Genomic DNA, 21754 nt, shown 5'->3' with positions numbered 1-21754 from the left:
AAAAAAGAGTCACCGGAGGATTCAAACTCATCACCTGTTCAGACTGTGGCCTTCGATGAGCCTCCACCCCTGGGTGCATTGCCCTTGTGAGCAGCATCTATGCTCTTACAGGTGTGCAGGTTCTGAAAACAAACTTTAAAAACTAAGTAACTAGTTACTAAGACTAACGGAATATAATTGATTGGAAATGGAAACTTGTCTGATCCATCCAAACATGATCAAGCCTGAATCTGAATCTGAGAAGCAGAGATCACAGCAGGACATCTCTGTTCAGTAAATATTAGACCCATTACCAGCTGATCGTAATACAACGCTGGATTTTGTTTCAGTCAGAATCTGTACATAAAATATTATCCTGCTGCTAGTTGTACATGAGTGAAATTAGCTGAAATGTAAAGCTGACATCACTGTCACCTGCAGCTGCAGTGATCTCTCTTCAACAAGCACTGGGCCGAGGAGCCACAGAAACAGCTATAACTACAACCTGTTTGAGGCCTGACCTACATCTCACTCTGAGGCAACATCTGGAGGTGTCAACATGACCAAAAGATCACAACTCAAAAAGATCTTGATCATATATTTGATCATAACGAGGAGGAGGAGGAGGGATGTGAAATAGAGGAGGAAGAGTCAAACACAGCCTCACCTGTTTGCTCACCCACAGACACTTCCCTCCATCTCCTCATTCAGTTTTGAGGAGGGAGTGAGAGCAGATCAGCAGGAATCACACGGAGCAACACGCTCATTGCGTTAGACACAAGTGAGGCCGTTAAATCGCTTACTGATCGTCATCCACCGCGCCATTGACAGCCATCCTAACTACCTCTACATGCTCACCGATAATCCACGTTCCACAACCCAGCAAATTCCCAGACTGGATCACTTGCTTTTCCTTTATTTTCTTTTTTTGGCTTTAGGTTTTTCCGTTTGTGAACTGAACTGAACTAAACCTTTACCAACTGAAATTAAAGGTTGTTGTTTTTTTCCTAGACTGAAAATAACTAAAAACAAAACCCAAAGTGGAATTTTGAGTTTGATTGTTCATTTTTTTTGGTTTTGTGATTTGATGATGGTGGGATTTGGGGTTACTTGTTGAAAATCTTTAAAAATACAGACAATTTTATTTCTTTGCAGTAAAACAAAGTGTGTTCTTTGTGGGACTGGAATAGTTGTTCATTGTGTAGAGGGAGTACATTTTGAATGTGCATCCTTTGTGTTAGTTTGACATGACCCACCGACTGACACATGCAGGGTCAACTCACTTGGGTGAGTAGTTGCAGACGAGGAAGGTGGCTTCAGTCCACAGAACTCCCCACACAAACATGTTGTAGCAGGTCTGCACTGCACAGCCCACTCTGCTGGTGGAGGCCCACACCATCTGAAACACACAGCAACCACATAGGTGTTTACAGAGTCCTCTAACACACCATCACACTGACATTCAATCAGACAACAGACCCACAGTGTCAATAAAGCTGTTCAAACTAATGTAGAAAAAAACTAGGCGGTAAGGTGGTGCAGGTGGTGTGTTGTGGTGGTGCAGGTGTTGTTGTGGTGCAGGTGTTGTGGTGGTGCAGGTGGTCTGGTGGTGCAGGTGGTGCAGGTGTTGTGGTGGTGCAGGTGTTGTGGTGGTGCAGGTGTTATGGTGGTGCAGGTATTATGGTGGTGGAGGTCATGTGTTATGGTGGTGCAGGTGTTATGGTGGTGCAGGTGGTGCAGGTGTTGTGGTGGTGCAGGTGTTGTGGTGGTGCAGGTGTTATGGTGGTGCAGGTGTTGTGGTGGTGCAGGTGTTGTGGTGGTGCAGGTGTTATGGTGGTGCAGGTGTTGTGGTGGTGCAGGTGGTGTGTTGTGGTGGTGCAGGTGTTTTGGTGGTGTGTTATGGTGGTGCAGATGTTATGGTGGTGCAGGTGGTGTGTTACGGTGGTGCAGGTGTTATGGTGGTGCAGGTGGTGTGTTATGGTGGTGCAGGTGGTGTGTTGTGGTGGTGCAGGTGGTGTGGTGGGACAGGTGTTGTGGCGGTGCAGGTGTTGTGTTATGGTGGTGCAGGTGTTTTGGTTGTGCAGGTGTTATGGTGGTGCAGGTGTTGTGTTATGGTGGTGCAGGTGTTATGGTGGTGCAGGTGGTGTGGTGGTGCAGGTGTTTTGGTGGTGCAGGTGTTGTGGTGGTGCAGGTGGTGTGTTGTGGTGGTGCAGGTGTTTTGGTGGTGTGTTATGGTGGTGCAGATGTTATGGTGGTGCAGGTGTGTTGTGGTGGTGCAGGTGTTATGGTGGTGCAGGTGTTATGGTGGTGCAGGTGGTGTGTTGTGGTGGTGCAGGTGTTGTCGTGGTGCAGGTGTTATGGTGGTGCAGGTGGTGTGTTGTGGTGGTGCAGGTGTTGTCGTGGTGCAGGTGTTATGGTGGTGCAGGTGTTATGGTTGTGCAGGTGGTGTGTTGTGGTGGTGTAGGTGTTGTCGTGGTGCAGGTGTTGTGGTGGTGCAGGTGTTGTCGTGGTGCAGGTGTTGTGGTGGTGCAGGTGTTGTGGTGGTGCAGGTGTTGTAGTGGTGCAGGTGCTGTGGTGGTGCAGGTGTTGTAGTGGTGCAGGTGCTGTGGTGATGCAGGTGTTGTGGTGGTGCAGGTGCTGTGGTGATGCAGGTGTTGTAGTGGTGCAGGTGCTGTGGTGATGCAGGTGTTGTAGTGGTGCAGGTGTTGTAGTGGTGCAGGTGTTGTAGTGGTGCAGGTGTTGTGGTGGTGCAGGTGTTGTGGTGGTGCAGGTGCTGTGGTGGTGCTGGTGGTGTCACAGTCACCTCACAGCCAGAAGCTTCTAAGTTCGAACCTGTCTGACTGACTCTGATGGAAACCTGTCTGTTCTCTCTCCTCTCTAATGAGCAGAGAGATAAAACCTTCAGTGAGCAGCTTCTCTCTAACGTGGCCGGTGGTTCATCACTAATTAATGTTAATTCTGTCAGTAACTTAATGAGAGGCTGCTGTCGGTGCAGTGGGCTTTCTGCACTACTCAGCTAAAGCCTGTGTAAACAAAACATGACTGTTACTTTAATCTGCCAAATACAAATCTGTATCAGACTGAAGAAAACCATGCTGAAATCTCATTGTCTCCTTTGATATATAGGAAGAGAGATAATAGTTATAGTAAGTAATTACATAACTACACACACACACACACACACACACATAGCTCAAAGAGCAGTGATGACGACCCTCCTCACCTGTGTGTAGTGTGTACACATGGGCCCGTAGCAGAGCAGGGGGCAGCTGGGGTTGCAGAGGCGGGGGTAGGGGAACACGTAGTCGTTGACCTCATCATACCAGGGTTTGAGCAGCTGCAGGATGGACTGATACCTGTGGTGACAGAGATGGGTCTGAGGAGGAGAGATTCAGCTTGTTCTTCTTCTTTTCTGTTCCAGGTGCATCCAGGCTCATTCATAAAAAACATACAGCCCATAATATCCTGTAATATCTAAAATATCAGCCTGAGGACATCAGACTTACAGTACAGGTGGGATGGACAAACTAATTCGACATTAGTTGTTTTAATTGCTCATGTCCCTTCTGTTCTTTCAGTAATGAACATATTTAATTTTAATTGGTGTTACTTATCTCAGTCACATTCCACGTTCCAAATAAAATAAAAAAGAACTGCATTACTGTGGCAAAGGTCAGAAGGAGAACCCACTGGACGTCAGCACAGAAATTAAAAAAGGTCAGACTAGCTGGATTTTCAGGTAAAATCCTTCCTCTGTGTGTGTGTGTGTGTGCAGTACTCACCCCCCCGTCCTGACTGACAGGTTCTGTCCATAGAACTGCAGCAGGTAAGCTGGACCATGTGCCCACACACATGTAGCAGCCCAGGCCTCGGCCGTCCTGGCCAGGTTGTTGTCCCACACCTGTTGGAAAGAGAGTCGAGAAGAGACGGTCACGGCTGCTGTGAAAAAAACAAGCTCCAGAACTTTTCAGGAGATAAGACATAAGTAATAGCAGGAAGACAATGTTCTCCACGTCTGCTCACTATAGCAGTTTCAGTGTGGAAACAAAAGAAAAATAAAATGAAGTGAATGAAATCTGAGAGCTGTGGCAACAGCAAACCTGCCTCCTCCTCCTGTCACACATGATGCACCAGAGAAACGTTAGCAGGAATTAGCGGCAGAGCTTCAGCTGCCTGGTAACATTTTTGTTAGTTTGTTAGTTTGTTGGCCCTAATGACTAGTGTGTGCAAGAGAGAGAGAGAGAGAGAGAGAGAGAGAGAGAGAGAGAGAGAGAGAGAGTTGGTCGATTGACCATTGGTGAAGCACATTAGGGCGGTACAATGCAAATGTACCATAAGACATTCAATAAGCAAGTAATCTGGAACATGACCCTTGTCCTGTTTAGAGAGTAATTCCACCAATCTTGCAGAGTCATATTTAATCATATCAAGCATAAAATTATTTTTGCTTTCGTGTAGTTGTTGTTTCTTCATCATCAGTAGACACGACTGCAGCTCTCTGCTGAATATTTGACTCAACGCACCAGTTTTCCAGTTTTTTGTATGTCGATCAGACATAGTCGTCACTGATGGCGAATGGATTGACTGAACATTTCTACCTAAACAAATCGCTTTACACATTTACCTCTGATTCAGCCGTTCAACACACATTCACACACTGATGGTGACAGAGCTGCGATCAAAGACACCGGCTTGCCCGAGGACACATCAACCTGGCCATCAATGTACGACCCGCTCCACCCACATTCTCTGATTTTGGCAGGAGTTACGGAGGGACCAAGTCTGAAACATGAGGGAGGACGAGCTGATGTTTGGAACAGACTGAGAGCCAAAGTTCATCATCCAACCCCTGTCCAGAATCTTCTCTGTGGGTGTCCAGTCTTTGAAGAGCAAGATGGATGAGTCCTCCTCTGGCAGGTCCATGGGTCTTTTCTAGTGACTAAGAATAATTGGTGTAATCCCAGAGACGTTAAAACTCTTCCAGCTCTCCTGGCTTTAAGATTGTGATGATTTCATGCTCTTGTTCTGTGGGAGTTCCCTTTGACTGTCATCCCCGCTGTGTGCTTCCAACCACAGGCAGCCATCGGTGCAGCGCAGTGCCCAAACACTGACTGGGATTTTGGCAAGGCAAACTAACATATCATCACCTTTTATGTTGATTTTATTCATCCACTTTTAGCTCTGTTTTAGATGACGCTCTACTCCAGAGGGAAACATCTGGCCTTTTAGAGGCTATAGCTCTGTCTGCCTGTTTGCCAGTGGACAGTGATGTTTCTCTGAGAACAGCTGCCTTCTGTGGCCAAATACAACATAATCAGGGCAGTGAGAGTGGATCACAGTTGTGGGCCAGACAGTTGCAGTTAAAGCTGCAGATTCAAGTGATAATTCTCTAGGATTCAAAAAAAGCGACCCCCTTTCACAGTGTCACCTTGTTTAAGATTTTGATATCATAAAAATATCAGTTATAGGTGCCTTAAAAAGTTCTGTCAAACTTCTATCATGGTCCTGTTGGCCCTGTTTTCCTTCTGTTCTCTGCTGCGTTCCCTTCCCTCTTGTGTTCGTTGTCACCGGTCTGTTCTTCTGGATCTCTGGAGCAACACCACATCCTGCTGCGGTAGAAAAGGGCTGGTACATCTCACCATTCTTCACCAGATCGTTCAGTCACCCACAGTGGTATTGCGATATGGCCCAGCTGTTGTTTCGGACTCTGGTCTTGTTCTTTCGGATTTTTGATGACCGTTAATTTTTGTCCTGTGCTTCAGGTTCAGTATCCTGTCTCTCTGTTGTGTACCATGTCTTGCTCTGCTTTGTGTTTGCCCGTCCTAATTTGTTTCTATCTGTCTGTGAAGTCAAGTGACCTCCGTCCTCACCTCACCTATCTGTTGGTGCTCCAGTAACCTTTGGCTTTCTGCCGGTCTCAGCTCTCTGTCTGTGTATTTGCCGCAATATTGTTGTCATTACCTCCGGGCAACGAATCTTGGGATAGACTGGACCACAAAGGATCCGCCTTTGAAATAGGACAGTCTAGCCACGCTGCTGTGATGCAACTGGTCCTCAAATGCAACCTGTGAATGGTGAGACCCCTGAACTGGGACACAGCTTATGTCCTACCAGAGGAGTGAGACTCTGGACCTTTCAAGGAGGGTTTCACCACAGATTTTTTTTGTTTTTTAATTGAGATGCATGTTGCGACATCTTTAGAGGGTGTTTTTGCAATGAAACTGTGGGAGCAAATAAAAATTGTCACTGACTTTTTTGTATAATTAATTAGAAATTGAAGGCAACATGTTCCAGTGAGAATAAATCCACCCTGTTCTGAAGGTTCTAAGCAAACAAAAAGGTCCAGAATTACAAAGGTTCTAACAAAATAATCTTTATTTGTGAATGAAAAAGTGCACCTTGGAGGTATTCCACAAAACAGCAAAATCTTTTTTCAAGCTCAAACTCTGTCAAATAGCAAGCAAAAATGATAAAATACATCATCATCATCATCATGAAACATCAATGTTGACATCAATGAGAAATCTGTTTTTAGTACCTGTGACAAAATTTAAAAATGAAATTAGAAAAAAAAGAAATAAATAAAAAGTGAAAACTGAGCCATTTCCAAAACTTAAGAGCACACAACTTAATAGTAAAAACAATATCAAACTTCTTATCTCATCTTCTGATTATTATCACTAGAGGCAAGAAAGTGCACAGAACCTCCGGACTCTCACTGAGTGGAACGTTGACCTCAGTGCAGGTGGCGACCCAATCTTCACAAATCTTATAGGGAAAAAGAAAAAAGAAATATAGTATCACGTTGACATGCAATCACAGTAAGTGAGAAAAATCCCCCCCACCCCACAGTAGCCTCCCTAGTACAAGATATTGTTGGAGTTTATTTGCATTCAATGATTTTCACGCCCTCCTCTCTCTCTCTGTAACACACACACGCTATACATCTCTGATTTTACTACACATCAACTTGATATTTTGAATATAGCTTTCACACGTTTAAACATTTGAGACTTTTTATTCCCTTGAGATTTTTTTTATCCCAAACTATTTTCTATATCTCTGTCACTCAAACACACACACATACTGAATATCAACACCAACTCTATCACTTTGTACTTTCTGCTACACTAAAATTAGAACTAACCCTGCATATTTAATCTAACTCACCTTGACTTTTCCAGCACTTGCAACAGATCTGGATGCAACAGCCTCTGTCAGGTTCATTTGTCCTGTCTGTTGTCCACACGTCTCAGCCATTCTCCGGGTGTGTTTTGTGGTGGAAAAGTGTTTGTTCGTTCAATCAATAACTTTCGTTTGTGCTCCACCACAATGTTGATCGCAGTACAAAACAATTTAACCCCACCTTCCTGCAGAACATCGGCCGATTGCTTTTCACGGTCTTTGACAGCAGTGTTTGTTGGTAAATGTGAAACGTTCATGTCGTACATGTCTGCAGCTTCAGTATGCTTCAAAACCAGGAACAAGGAAGTGAGTTTGGTGACATCAAGGTTTTGTGCAGGGACTGGTATGATTGGTTCAACTGGCCAGAAACTATGATGATTGGTCAAATTTGCAGAAAAGTTGCAGTGATTGGACAGAAATGCAAGGTCGCTCAGAATGGTTCAATTAAGTTAATTATCTTTGTTTGACTGTTTGTAGCTTGTTGTTTTGTTGTTGTCCCACATATTTTTAGCTAATTGTAGGATATTATCAATTGTGTTGTTTTTGCTATTAACTGGTTTAATTACATTTAATTACATGTAAAAGCCCAACTGAGGACAAGAGTGGAGAATTAGCAACAGCTATAAACTATTTGTGCAACTCATTAGTTTCATGCCCTCTTTTGAAAATATGTTAAATTGCATTGTCCCTATCAAAAAAACAAACAAACAAACAAACAAACACACGAGACTTTTCTAAATGCAATAAAACTAAAAGAAGCGTTGCAGCAGTTACTCAGAGGTGCCTGTATCCAGATGCTGCAGTTAGTGCAGCTGTAAAGTTGTAAAATGTGAAGAACCAGAGGAGGAGATGAAACAGAAAAGAACTTGTTCTTCAAACATCAGGAAAAGAGATGAATCTGTTCAAACGTCCTCCAACAGGCAGAGAACCAAACTGTCCTCCTAACGTCTGATGATAAATAGTTTGTTTGGAGGGAGGATAGTGAAGGTGCTGTCTGTGGGCTGATCCAGGGCCTGTGTCCACAGCCAGCTGTTTTTGCTTTGGAAGCGCCCATGACAACAAACTCGACTGAGCAAAGTTCCCTGTGAACACGAGAGCCAACAAAAAAACCATCCAGAAACAACTATTAGCCCACGCTAGCATTGCTGTGATATGCTCCTCATTAACGCTGACAGTAAGCTAGTTAGCCATAGCAACATTTGTCAAACACATTTATAACATAGCTAACAGAAAGTTAGCTAACGATAGCATGTATACTGTAGTCGTCACTAATGAAAACAAACATGCAACATTACGTAGCATCAATTGACTGACACACGGTGGAGTAGAAAAAAACAGTTTAGAGTCCAGCTGGACCCTTTAGCCAGTGATAGGGTTCTCCTCCCAGGAAACCAGACCAGTATCGGCTCCATGGTCAGACCAGGAAAGAAATTCAGCCTTGGACTGATCCACTGGGACTGGCCGCACGAATGACACTTATAGAGCAGGTAAAGACTTTAAAAACTTTTTGGATGTTTTGACAGCCCACTGGTCGACCAGGATTTGGGCCGGTGGTCCTCAGTCCAGAGAACGTGGTTTCTTCTTCAGTGTACGTTGCACACTGCACTGAGTCATCTCACCTGTGGGCGGAGCCTATGTGTTTATAAATGTAGCAAGTACCAACGGTTTAACAGGAGGGACTCACACGCACTAACATGCACACGTATGTGCACTAACATGCATGCGCTACCAAAATAAAGACCAGAGAAACTTGCCTTACATCACACACAGAGGGGGAATGGTTTCGTTCTCTGCTCAGGACACCATTACGCCACTATATCTATACATGGACAATAGTTGTTTGCTGCTGTGTTATTGTTTAAAATCTTGTTTAGAGAAACTTTTATCTATTTTACTATTTATTTCACAAATTCATGCTACATTAATGTTTTAAACTATTTATTTCATGTCATTGATTATTTTACAGTACATATTTATATATATATATTGGACACTTTGGGATTCCATAGCAGTCATCTACAAGGAAACTGCAGGCCAAGCACATCAGCAGAGTGGCCATGTATGATGAAGATCTACATGTTATTCAACAGGAGCTTAATGTTGCTGTTAGAAAAGCAGAGAAGAAACACGCCACCTAGTGTTATGAGTGGGGAAGTGTAATTACTGACTCTAATAACTAATATTCAACCAGGAATTTTCTAGTGTAAAGGAAAATACATTTAATATAATTTATACATTTGGAGTAAACAATCACTTTTTTTTTTTTTTTTTTTACCTTTTTACCTTTCACCTAACAATGCTGTGAAGTTTACCATGTACTCCATGTTGGCAGCGGGCGGGAAGACGCTGGCTCTGACTTGGTTGTGATAATCCAGGATGGCCACCATGTCCCTCTGAGTGATGAACCGTTTCCGCCGCGCTCTGCGGACCCCGGGCGACGAGTCCGGTTTCATCACAGGAGTCGAACCAGAGCCGGACCGCTGTTGTAGCTGCGGGGACCCGGTGGAGTTTACAACCCGCCCGCTGACTCCGCACAGCAGGACTGCGCAAGACAGAAAATAAACGTCTCTCATGTTTACTCCTTTGAAACAACTCGTCAGGTAAAAGAAAAATAATTGTTTTGTCTGTGATGGTCCAGGTCCAGGTCAGGGTCCAGGTCCAGGAGCAGGTCCAGGAGCAGGAGCAGCAATGAGGCTGAGGAGATGCTCTGCACTGTGGTGAGGATCTCTGAAAGGTGAACGGGTTCAGCCTGCCCCCACTGTCTTTCAAAATAAAACACACTGGACTGAGGTTAATTCAGGAGGAGGAGTAAATAAAAATGTAATAACATGGAATTACTCAGAGGTGACGTCATGTCATTTAGGAAACTTTATGGTAGATTAGAAAATCACATAAATCCTGTAGAGACTGTCCTGACTGTTGCGTTATAATTTGTTATCTTTATTATCTCTAATATTTTGACAAGCAAAATACTTTAGAAACACATGGAGACCCCCCTACGTCACTCTGATGATATGTTCAGGTGCAATGCCACAGTCACTGACGGTTAAAAAGAAAAACACAAAGCAACAGTTATATTTCATATGTTATTTGTGTTTTTTATTGGTTAAATTATTTTATGTCAAGTCATTAAATCATTAACGAACCAAACTATTCAATAAAAAAATCAGCTAGTTTTCCTGTCATCCCGTTTGAAAACAGCCCGTGAATTAAATTAACAAACTGAATATGAAATCTAAACACACTCTGCAAACAATTCCCACACCACATCACCAGGATCTTCCTCGTGGAGCCGAGCCCCACACCCTCCAAAGCAGATCCAGTCCTCTGGGGTCTTCGTGGGATCTCTGGGGTCTCCATAAGATGTTTTGTAGGATTGACAGGGATGTTCATGTGTTTGTTTTCCAGTAAACTCCCTGTTTGAATGAGTTCCTTGAATGACATCAGTGACTTTGTGAACAATGATGAAAAAAAAAAAAAAGCAAAAGGAAAATCTGAGAAAGGAGGATTAAGAGAAGATTGATTAGACCGACAATTCGCATAAAATTAACGGCAATGAATCTTAACCCTAACCCATCACAAAAGTCATGATATGATTACTAATCTCTGACATCATCATCAGGTATCACGTAACTGATGGCTGCTCAGCGCTCTCTGGATCGCAGATGTATTCACCATCCGGGGTGAAGCACTCAAGATGTCATCATCTGGTCTACTTCCTGTACTGTGCTAATCTCCGTCTCAGCACTGATGTCCGTTTGAAGAGAGCTGGGCCTCCCTCAGGTTGTCGACCGGGACCTCCTGCTGGAGACCGTTCAGCTGGTGGAGCTCTCTCTGCTGTGGCACCTCCTCAGGGATTAGATGTCCAGGCTGTATCCAGTTTGAGCAGAACTGTTCTTGCAGCCCAAATTCATCACAATTCCAGATATGTGTAGGCACATCTGCGATTTACAGGTCATGGAGAAGAGCCTTATGCTGCTTAAACCACTTCCTTTACATCACTTGTTTGTACCAATGGAACCTCAGAAAACCACTGCATTTACTGGCTTTGTCATAATCACATGCCATCTTCTGGATGTCCTATTTGGTTAAAGGAAGTGTGAGCTCTTTTAACTTATCAGCATTTGGCTCCAGACCTGTGAGGCCTTGGTGCAGAACCAGGTGATAAAAGATCATCAATATATCAGAGCCAAAGCATGCAGGGATTTAAAAGGTTAGGGAAAGATGTACGTGAAAGGAAATATGTTGTGTCTGAAGTCACTGTGAACTTGTTCTGTATTTAAACCAGACCAGGATCTTTAACCTGAACCAAGAGCTGTGTGAGTCTGAACCGAACCACAAAACAGTTAAATGATGCTGGAGTCGCTACAGGTGGTACTGTGCTGTAACATCAGATGGTTCAGTATCAATTTATTAGTGACTTAACAAATGCACAAATATATCATGTAAACAATGTAGAGTCGTGATTATGTTTCCTAAAAACATATTTGCTGTTGTAATCTAGTTACATGTGTAAATAGGGTTTCTAGGAGACAACATCAATAGTCTGTGACTTACAAATCACAGCTGCAAGAATAAATCCAACCTGCTGGTTAAGGTTAGATTAAGTTTTGGTTAAGCTTTAAGCACAAAACACAACTTGGTTCGGAAAAGATCATGGTTTGAGAAGAGTCTAAAGAAAACAGTGCATATCGATATATGTAAACTAATGTACAGATGAATTATTGATCTGATTAGTGATAGAGAGAAGTAATGTAACTGTGATATTTAAAAATATGTAACATGTACAGCAGCTATGGTGTAAGTATCTTTCACCAAAATAAAACCTTTAGTCTCATTTTAGTGACAAGTTAGTAGTTTAGTGAAAAGTTACCCATGCTCTCATCCTCCAGGCTTGACCTCTGTAAATCCCTGTGTTCTGGACTTTCACCTGCAGCTGGTCCACAATGCTGTGTAGATTGTGAGGTTCTACTGTTTGCTTTTACATCACAGACCCACTGAGCCCATAGACCACATCCAGGCCCTCTGACTGTCAGACATGAAGCCTCGCACTGACTTTAAACCCAGAGGTGACCGAGCTTTCTCAGTCATGGCCCCCAGACTACAGAAGACCCTGCCCATGTCAGTCTGATCCAGATCCAGATCCAGATCCATCGACTCTTTCAAATCTTGGCTCCGAACATGTTTATTCGTATTAGCGTTTGTTTGTCTGTTCTGTCGTCTCCTGTGTTGATTGAATTTATTCTTGATCTTGTGCAGCACTTTGGTCAGCTGTCTGCTGTTTTTAAATGTGCTCTACAAATAAATTGTTACTATGATGAACCTTATGAACAGATCCTACGGTAAAACGGCTGGAAATGTTATATAAAGTATAAACCATGAGCAGTTCTGTCATGTCCTGTGTAAAAGAGATTAAATACACTCAGTTAAAGTTAGAAAACAAACTGGTTTGGATTGAAACTACAACCTTATTACCGTCATCGTCACGGTTACAATCACAACCACAGGGTTCAGGTTTTGGAACAATCATGGTCATGGTTAATAGAAACCCAGACTGTCTGTCAGAAGGAAACAGGAGGGAAACAGCTGTTTGCTGTCTTTAAGTCTGACATTGTGTTGACCGTCTCCGTCCACTCCAACCTCCTCACTGTGTGACACAACATCGCTCTGAAGACAGACAGGGGTGGGGACACTGTTCGCCCACTAGAGGGCTCTGTCTCTGTCATTCTTGTAGGAAGTCAAGCCTTCCAGACCTGGAAGGCTTGACTTCCAGGAAATGCTTGGAACCATCCTTGTGTATCAGCAGGTGTAAGGACATGAGCGGAGAAGGGGGTCGGGGAGGTCAACGTGTTTGATTCTGACACTGGAGACGAGAGTGTCTTTCCAACAATAGACCCTGTCTGTCCCAAAACCTTGACTCAGTGTTTTTCGTTGCCTAAACCAAACCAAACCTTTAACCACAGAGAAACATGCTCATGAATCATTTTCCAAGGCAGTGACAGATACAGTGGACTCACTGAACTCGTCTTTTTCAAACAGTACACTTGAAGATCAGTAGATCCTTGTGGAAGAGGGTGAGTCTGGAGGTGTCTTCAACGATCTTGTTTTCTTCTCCAGGTTAGAACTGAGATGAGGATTAACTGATCTGATGCGCACTGACACAAAAGTATTAAAATGAAACCGAATAGAAAGAAATCCATTATTTATTACTATATATTATTATTTATTATTTGTTTAATCTGAAATTCAGCTTCAGAAAGTCTATTTTAGGTGACAGTTAAAGTGTCAAATATGTGTTTTTTTTAATAGTGAATTTAATTTAATTTAATCTTATGACAACAGACTTCCTATCTTTTCTATCTAACAAGGGCAGAGTTCTGTTGTAAGACTCTGGTTTGGTCCTTTAAGCCCCTCGTGCCCTTCTTTAGTGTTGGAGTGGGATACCGAAGGTGAACATGACGTAGTGTGTTTATTTTTTTTAAGAAAGCTTCTTTGCTGCCAAATCAGGAGAGCTGATCCAGCTCAGGACTGTGGTTCATTATCCAGGTCCTGGTCCAGAGGCTGCTGTCAGATCCAGAGTTTCTTGGAAAGAGCAGTAATTAAAGCAGAGAGATTCAGAGCTGTAGACTCTGTCGTCCAGTGGGAGTGGGGGTGGGGGGCTGGTGCAGCTTCCAAATAGTTCTTTATGTAGTGGTTCAGTCAGTCCTTGCAGGGAACAGGGAACAATGACTCAGTTTTGTTTTCAGATATGATGATTCTTTACCAAATTAATAACTCGATTAAAAATGAATTAATAGATCAATTCAGATCAGCCCTCTGGAACTGAGCTCCACCCTCGACGTCCAGACATCCTGACTGAGCTTCACTCTGTCTGCTCCACCACCCGCTCAAGACCCCCTCCTTTAAACTAGTTCATGCCCACCACCCTAGTAAAAGCCATGCCAAAGAAGAACAAGCCACAATTTAAACTGAGATTAGATCGTTGTTAATCAAACGTCAAACTATTGATTTCACACAACTAACTGTAGAATTATGGCTCCTTTTCTTTCAGTGGATTTAATACTTAAATGTCAAGTAAATTTTTTTATAGCGCCAAATCACAACATTACAGGGGCAAGAAAAAGTGTGTGAACCCTCTGGAATTTCATGTTTTTCTGAGTAAATTTGTCATAAAATGTGATCTGATATTCATCTAAGTCAAGGGTATTGACAAATATAATGTGTCTTAAATAATACCACAAAAAAAATTGATCTTTCATGTCTTTATTGAGAATAGCCAAAAAATCCTCATAGTGCTTGTGGAAAAAGTATGTGAATCCTTGAATTAATAACCTCAAAAAAGCTAGTTGGTGTCAGGTTTTAGCATACCTGGAGTCTCGTTAAGACAATGAGTTTGGGGGTGTGGCCTAAAGCTACTTTGACTGATAAAAACCCCTCAAACTTTTGGAGTTTGTTTTGCAAAAGAAGAACACGTTTATGTGAGCCATGCCTCGCCAAAAAGAGCTTTCAGAGGATCTACGATCAAGAATTGTTGATTTACATAAAGCTGGCAAGGTTACAAAGTGATTTCAAAGACTTTAGAAATTCACCAGTCCACAGTTAGGCAAACAGTCTACAAATGGAGACACTTTGGGACTGTTGCTACTCTACCAAGAAGTGGACGTCCAGTCAAAATGACACCAAGAGCGCAACGAAGACTCATCAATGAGGTAAACAAACAACCCCGAATGACAAAGATTTGAAGGCATCATTGGAACTGGCTAACATCTCTGTTCATGAGTCTACATTACGTAAAACATTGCACAGCAGGGTATCTACAGTAGGACACCACGAAGGAAGCCACTGCTTACTAAAAAGAACATTGCTGCACACCTGAAGTTTGCAAAAGAGCACATTGACACTCAACAGCGGTATTGGCAAAATTTTTTGTTGACTGATGAAACTAAGATTGAACTATTTGGAAAAAACACCCAGCACTACATCTGGCGTAGAAAGGGCGTGGCAAATCGTCATGGAAACATCATCCCAACCGTAAAGTATGGTGGAGGAAACCTCATGATTTGGGCCTGCTTTGCTGCAACAGGGCCTGGCCAGCTTGTAATCATTGAGGGGAAGATGAGTTCCCAAGTTTATCAGGGAATCCTTCAGGATAATATGAGAATGTCTGTACATCAGCTGAAATTCTCTAGAAAGTGGGTGATGCAACAGGTCAGAGCCAAGACCTCAACCCAATAGAAATGCTATGGATTGACTTGAAGAGAGTCAGACACATGAGACGTCCAAAGAATGGAGCGAGCAGGTGGTGGGCGGAGCATAAGGCCTGATCCACATTTCTCAATCAGGAAGTAAGAGGAGATGAGCTTCAGTTTTATGTGTGAAAACCATGTTAAACAACATATGAATCATGGACGAGGATTTTTACAGTTTAAAACATGTCTGGAGAGGAATCCGGGTGAGTGATCAACAGGTACATGCTGGGTCTGGCAAATGCTAAATGTTAAAATACTGATAGTGGATTCTACGTTCATTTCCACTATCACTGTGGTGACCTTGGTTTCTTTCGGTGCTGTTCTCACCTGGGAACTGCGTAGATATGCAATGAAATAACCATGTATATCCACCTGGCAGTCTGAAGATGTTCTATAATTTAATAGTTTTATCATATGTTATTATTATCACCATATTTTTTACCCCTCCTCTTCCCCCCCTTTAAAATAACATTTACTCAGACATTTTAACTGATGTACTTTGCACTTGTATATGATATATACGTTTAAACACAAGTCATTTTACTTTTACTTGAGTAAAGTTTCTTTTAAGTAACAGTACTTGAGTACAGTTTTCCAATACTCTTTCTACAATTGCAAACGAAAATATTAAATATGACCGGCTGAAGTTCCTTATATGTTCGTCATTACATGATGGCAGCTCCTACAAAATGAACAGAGTGAAAACGACAGGAGTGATTGATATAAAAACCAGATTTCACTTTGATAAGTTGTTTTGTAGTGACACCATGTGATGGATATTTTTCTGTGGTCTTAGAGCAGTAAGTGTTCAATTTTATCCTTTTAATAAATCAGTTCAAGTCGTGTGTGTGTGTGTGTGTGTGTGTGTGTGTGTGTGTGTGTGCGTGCATATGTATGTGTGTGTGAGAAGGAGAGAGCCTTCACTACCATATAAAGACAGGCTCAGTTTGAGGCAGGTCTCTCACATACATCTGTACTTTTATGTCCCCTTCACAGAAATGTTCAACAATCTGTTCCTAGAAAACTAAATCACCACCACACACACACTCTGCCAAATCTGACTTCATTATCAAGATACAGTATGGCTGTTGTCATAGATCTTTGATATGACAGTAAAACGGTTCAGACTCTCATCAGAAACTCTGAAGGTACACAGCATCTGTGAAAACACTAATCCACACATTGAAGTTAATTACTCACCTTAAATTAATATAATAATACTTTATTTATATAGCACCTTTTAAAAACAGAGTTTACAGAGTGCTTTGACAAACCAATCAAATGCAATGATGGTCAAAAGCAGGTCAGAAATAAGGTAGACCTACACAGGGAGGACAAATACACTGCTCAAAAAACAACAGGTGCAATGGAGAAGCAAGACCACCCCCAAAAAAGGGAATGGTTTTAGCATGAGGCGGTACCTGCAGCCCAATCAGGTTGTACAGGTAGTCCAGCTCCTCCAGGATGGCACATGGAGGAACAGGAGGAGCACTGCCAGAGCCCTAAAACATGACCTCCAACAGGCTACTGGTGTACATGTTTCTGACCAAACTGTCAGACTCCATGAGGGTGGCATGAGGTACTGTCATGGTTTGCTTTCCACCTATACTCCCTTGTGTTTTCGGCTGCATTTTGGTCCAGCTTAACCACAATCGAACTCAATGGCCGCTGCAGTTAGGGCTAAGCCTATGTGGCATGTGCTCCACCAGGTGAGCCACTGAGGCGCCTCTGTTTACTGTTTTATTTTGTTATTAGTCAGCCTAGATCCAATTTTCATCTACTTTTCTAAATAAATTATTTGAACTTTATACAACAACTTGTGTTGTCTGCCCTTTTGTTGTCCAGCCATTGGGCCAGGCTGTGACACTATCTCCTTACATCACAGTTTAACTAATTAATGTTAGCTAGTTTCTTAGCCTTAATGTCACAGTCCCATCCGCAACGACAGGATCTCCACCCTCCTCCTCTCTGTCTATCATCTTTCCCTGCTCTTAGTATGTTTCTCCCTGTCTGTCATTCCCCAGGGAGGCGTGGCCTGGTCACCTGGCTGTGGGCGATGCGGCACACCTGAAACTCATCCACTCATCGCCAGATTATACCAACTCCTATGTGGTAGCCATTGGCTGAAACCTTGCGGTGATTTCTTTCTTTTTTTCTTTTTCTTTTCCCCTTCCTGTTTTTCTGAAGCTATTCCCTGTGCACACTCTGTGTATCCTCTGTCCTCACCTGTACCTGCCTCCTGTCTCCTTCAGCTCATCTGCCTGGAGTTGCCACCTTTTTTATGTGAAAAAATAAGGGACATCCACCACCCAGATGACGAAAAGATTTTTGGAGAATTTGAAATGCTAATACACATTCTCTGATAGTGTTGTGTTTCTGATAGTGTTGTGTTGTGTACCTCGTGTAGTGCTGCCCTGGCAAGAACAAGAACAAGAACAGCAACCTGCAGCAATACAACATTTCAAAAGAATGCATCAGACCTACACCCCTGATAATGAGGAACCAGCTGCTCCTCTCAGATCCCACTGAAGTCATGTGTGTATTAGCTGCTCTCATTTAAAGTATGATATATGAATATAGGTGAGAACAGTCATTTTCACTGTGTTGTTGACAGTGCCCTCTGAGAGGTGGTCATAACACACCAGTCTCTCTGATTTTGAAACGAGAAGCTTTACTGATGTGTGTTCAGCTTTAACAACATGACAGCATGTAACAGTATAGTAAAGAGCCTGTACCCACCCACAGCTGAAGTCATTGTTTCTATAAAAGCAGAGTGACGCAGGTCTCCTGTGTTTTCACTGGCTGATACACTGGAGCTGATAAAGCATGGAGGGAGAGAGAGAGTGATAGACCGGCACTGAGAGTGAATGTGGCCGTGCAGCTCTCTCTCTCACAGCTAGACTCCCATATAAACTCCAGTGATGGATGATTAGGAACTTGTTGCCAAGTTGGCACCTCCAGCTGTGTTTTCCTTTTTGTCCCAACATAGTCCAGTATTTTCCTACTTTTATTAAAGGGAGAGGAAACAACTGCTCTTTACCTTCCACGGTCAGGACACAGTCAAGGGTTGAACCTTACTCTGGTTGGGTATGAATCTGTGTTTGAATAGACTCCAGCCTCATGTGACCCTGTACAGATCCCCATCAGCAAAATATCATACCAGCTCATAGTTGATGTTTAAAAATTCAACACTGTTCACCGCTGAGCTTCCAGACATCAGCCGGGACTACATCAGGAGACGTGCAGGTGCTACTAGACACTAATAAAATCAAGGTGTTAGTTTATTCAGGCTGCTCTTAAAATCTCCTCTGTTGAATTTTGGACAGTGGCGGCCAGGAATGCATCCTTACCCAGAAATTAGTTGCATTTTAGCTCATCCTGTTCCCTCGTCCTGAAGTTGACATTTACATTAACTCATTTAACAGATGCTTTTACCCAAAGTAACTTACAAGTGAGCAACATCACTAAAGCTTCAGTGCAGTGGGAGAGCTTGGTGTAAGTAGTAAATACTACATCTATTTAGTAAGTGAAGGAGATCAGGTGAAGAAGTGCAGGTAGAGTTACAGTAAGAGCTCGTTAGACTTGTTAGGGTGTTCGAGGTGTTAGGAGAGGAGGTCTCTCTGAAGGGTGGAGTCTTCAACAGATTCTTGAAGAGAGAGAGACGCTCCTGCTCTGATAGTGTTCAGTAGCTTGTTCCACCATCAGGGAACCACAGACCAGAACAGTCTGGACTGAGACTGTCTTCTGTGCAGGGATGGTGATGACAGACCACATTCATTGGTGGAACACAGAGAAGGAGCATCAGGGTTCAAGTGGATGGAGCAGAGCCAGAAGTCTCTCTGAAGGCAGCATCAGTGACTGAAATGATTCAGGCGGTCATGGGTCAACAGTGGAGGTCAATGAGTGACATGTGAACTTTTAGGCTGATCCAAGACCAGACGGGCTGCTGCATTCTGGACCATGTGTAAGGGTTTCACTGTGCATGAAGGGAGGTCCACCAGAGGAGGATTGCAGTAGTCGAGGTGAGAGAACCATGACCTGGACAAAGAGCTGGGTGGATTACTGAGTCAGGTAAGGCCTGATTGAATCATATTGTATAGAGCAAAGAGACATGACCAGGAGACAGATGCAGCATGGTCAGAGAAGGAGAACTGGTCTTCAAACATGACACCCAGGTTTCTTTGACCTTTGTTAGGGTAAGAAAATGAAGAGATTTTGATATTGATGCCGTGATGTAAAGACTGATTGGCCGGGATGACTAGGGATTCATGCTTAGAGCGGTTCAGTTGAAGGTGGTGTTCCTTTATCCATGTGATACATGGGTTATGGGTTTGTTGAATGTGTTTTTGTTAAGATGGCTGAAATAAGGTCTGTGTTAACACAAGCTCAAGACATTTTCCCGTTTTATTCTACAACATAAAATACATCAGTAAATACTCCACTCCTGATTTCTTGAAGCTTTCACGTCTGTTAAAAAAGGCCGGTTGCTAACAAGTGTGTAAATGAGACTACAGAGGTCGTCAGGGACGTTAAACATCATCATCACGTTGAAGATGAAAACTGATCTACTCACCAGTTCACCTTTACAGCCTCCAGTTTATACAAACTGTCACTAACTGTGTGAGAGGAAAGGCTTTTGTAGAAGAGGTCAGAGCCATGTGACCATGGTGTAGTTGGTTTATAGCCTAACATTAGCTTTTTAGTTCTGCTGATTGTATTTAGGCTTCAAACATCATAAAGTGGTGCTCATTAGTGAAGATGATCCCGTTGGCTTTTTGTAGAGGGAACCTGGGTGACGCTAACATTTGGGTTGGCCTACAAATATAATTCATCCCTGCAGCACTCTACAGAGGGTGATCATGTGAGAAAAGAGACAGCTGGATGAAGTCAAAGCTGAGCTGCTGGATGAGGATGTGTTTCCATTTCTGATTCACTCGCTGGGTGACTGAATCAGTTTTAAATGATAGAAGACAAGATAGTAACACAGGCAGACTTTTTAAGACATTTGTTTTGCAAATGTTTTGCTGGTGGAAATCTATCCAATATGTTCATTAGACATCGAGGACACACAACACTGAATATAAACACTCCTGTCTTTGTTTACATTCACCTTTAATCTTTATAATGGATAATCCTGGATTGTTTGTGATACTCAGGGCGAGTATTCACAAAGCATCCTATCTTACCACTAGTACTCCTAAGTCAGGCTAAAAGTTTTTTTTAAAAGTCTTCTTCACAAAGCTGCTGAGACCAAGTGCAGCTCCATTGCTATGGCTGACACAGCCACAGTGATTGGTTGATGAAAGACTGTCCGTGCAACATCCCGCAGTAAAACACTGAGAAACAAACAAATACAAATTAGATAATAAAGTAGTGCATTCTCCAAAATGCATCTGTATGAGGTTTGTGTCGTATCTTTAAAATGAATTCAGCATCATGTAAGATTTCCAGAACACTGTGATGTGGAATGACAGCAGCCCTTTAAGACTCTTTGTTATTTGGTCTTAGGAATCCTCTCCACTACTTCTATCTTCTCCCCGACTTAGGAGATACTTTAGCGCTAAGTGGATTTGTGAACAGGTCTTCGTAAAAAAAGAAATAGGAGTCCTAAAGTTAGGACTGACAGTTTCTCCTAAATCAGCAAGTTAGGAGCTACTTTTAGCCTTAAAGGTGTAATGTGTAAGATCTGCCCAGAATTTTAGTTTAAAATGTTCAAAAATTTAACTAACACTATCAATAGTATGTGAAGGAGCCACAATGACGATGTCAAGACCAAGACATATCTACTGAAATGATCATGCTAACCAACTAGCAGCATCCCGGGCCGTGCTGTAATACACCTTTATGACACTAGACCGACTAAAGAAAAAACTCCCGACTAACATCACAGAAACACACAGATGTCTGAAGCACCTAGAAAGAGATCTTTATCTCCATCCCAAAGAATCGCTCCGACAAGAAACCACATTCAACGACCAAGAAGAAAACACGGGTGAATCGTGGTGTGGCTTCCCGCCGCTGGAGACAGCTCCGGGTAAAGAGATGCAGTTTGATGCCGAGCTGCATCTTTTCTGTTAGACTGGTGAGTAACATCTAATGTTGCTCTGTAGAGAGTCTGTTAGTGCAAATGACAAACCGCACCGACAAACACTTCAAGGGGCATAAACGTATGACTGATGTTGTCGACAGATGTTTTAGCGATGTAGCAGAATTTAGTCTGTTCCTGCGGCTGTTCCTGCTCCTGATGCGTCAGTAACTTTTCTTTTATAAGTGAGACAAAGAGACTGTTTGATCCAGAACCAGCGGGTTCATTTATTATACACACACAACAGACCAAACAT

General features: G+C 42.8%; 1 protein-coding gene across 1 annotated transcript in view; it reads right to left on the bottom strand.

Moving 5' to 3' along the window:
• LOC111648388 (peptidase inhibitor 15-like) overlaps positions 1–9837 on the bottom strand; it is a 12760-nt gene extending 2923 nt beyond the window's left edge. Inside the window, exons 1-4 of the mRNA XM_023398254.2 lie at positions 9477–9837; positions 3762–3880; positions 3203–3335; positions 1263–1378 (exon numbers count right to left, since the gene is read on the bottom strand). Coding sequence (XP_023254022.2) covers positions 1263–1378; positions 3203–3335; positions 3762–3880; positions 9477–9737 — 629 coding nt within the window. The 5' untranslated portion in view covers positions 9738–9837. The remainder of the gene's footprint in view (positions 1–1262; positions 1379–3202; positions 3336–3761; positions 3881–9476) is intronic.
• Positions 9838–21754: the final 11917 nt, after the last annotated feature.

This window comes from Seriola lalandi, unplaced genomic scaffold, assembly GCF_002814215.2.
Source record: "Seriola lalandi dorsalis isolate HSWRI2012SDOR001 ecotype SW California unplaced genomic scaffold, Sedor1 jcf7180002054981, whole genome shotgun sequence".
NCBI lineage: Eukaryota > Metazoa > Chordata > Actinopteri > Carangiformes > Carangidae > Seriola > Seriola lalandi.
This window is presented reverse-complemented; position numbering and strand designations above follow the sequence as displayed.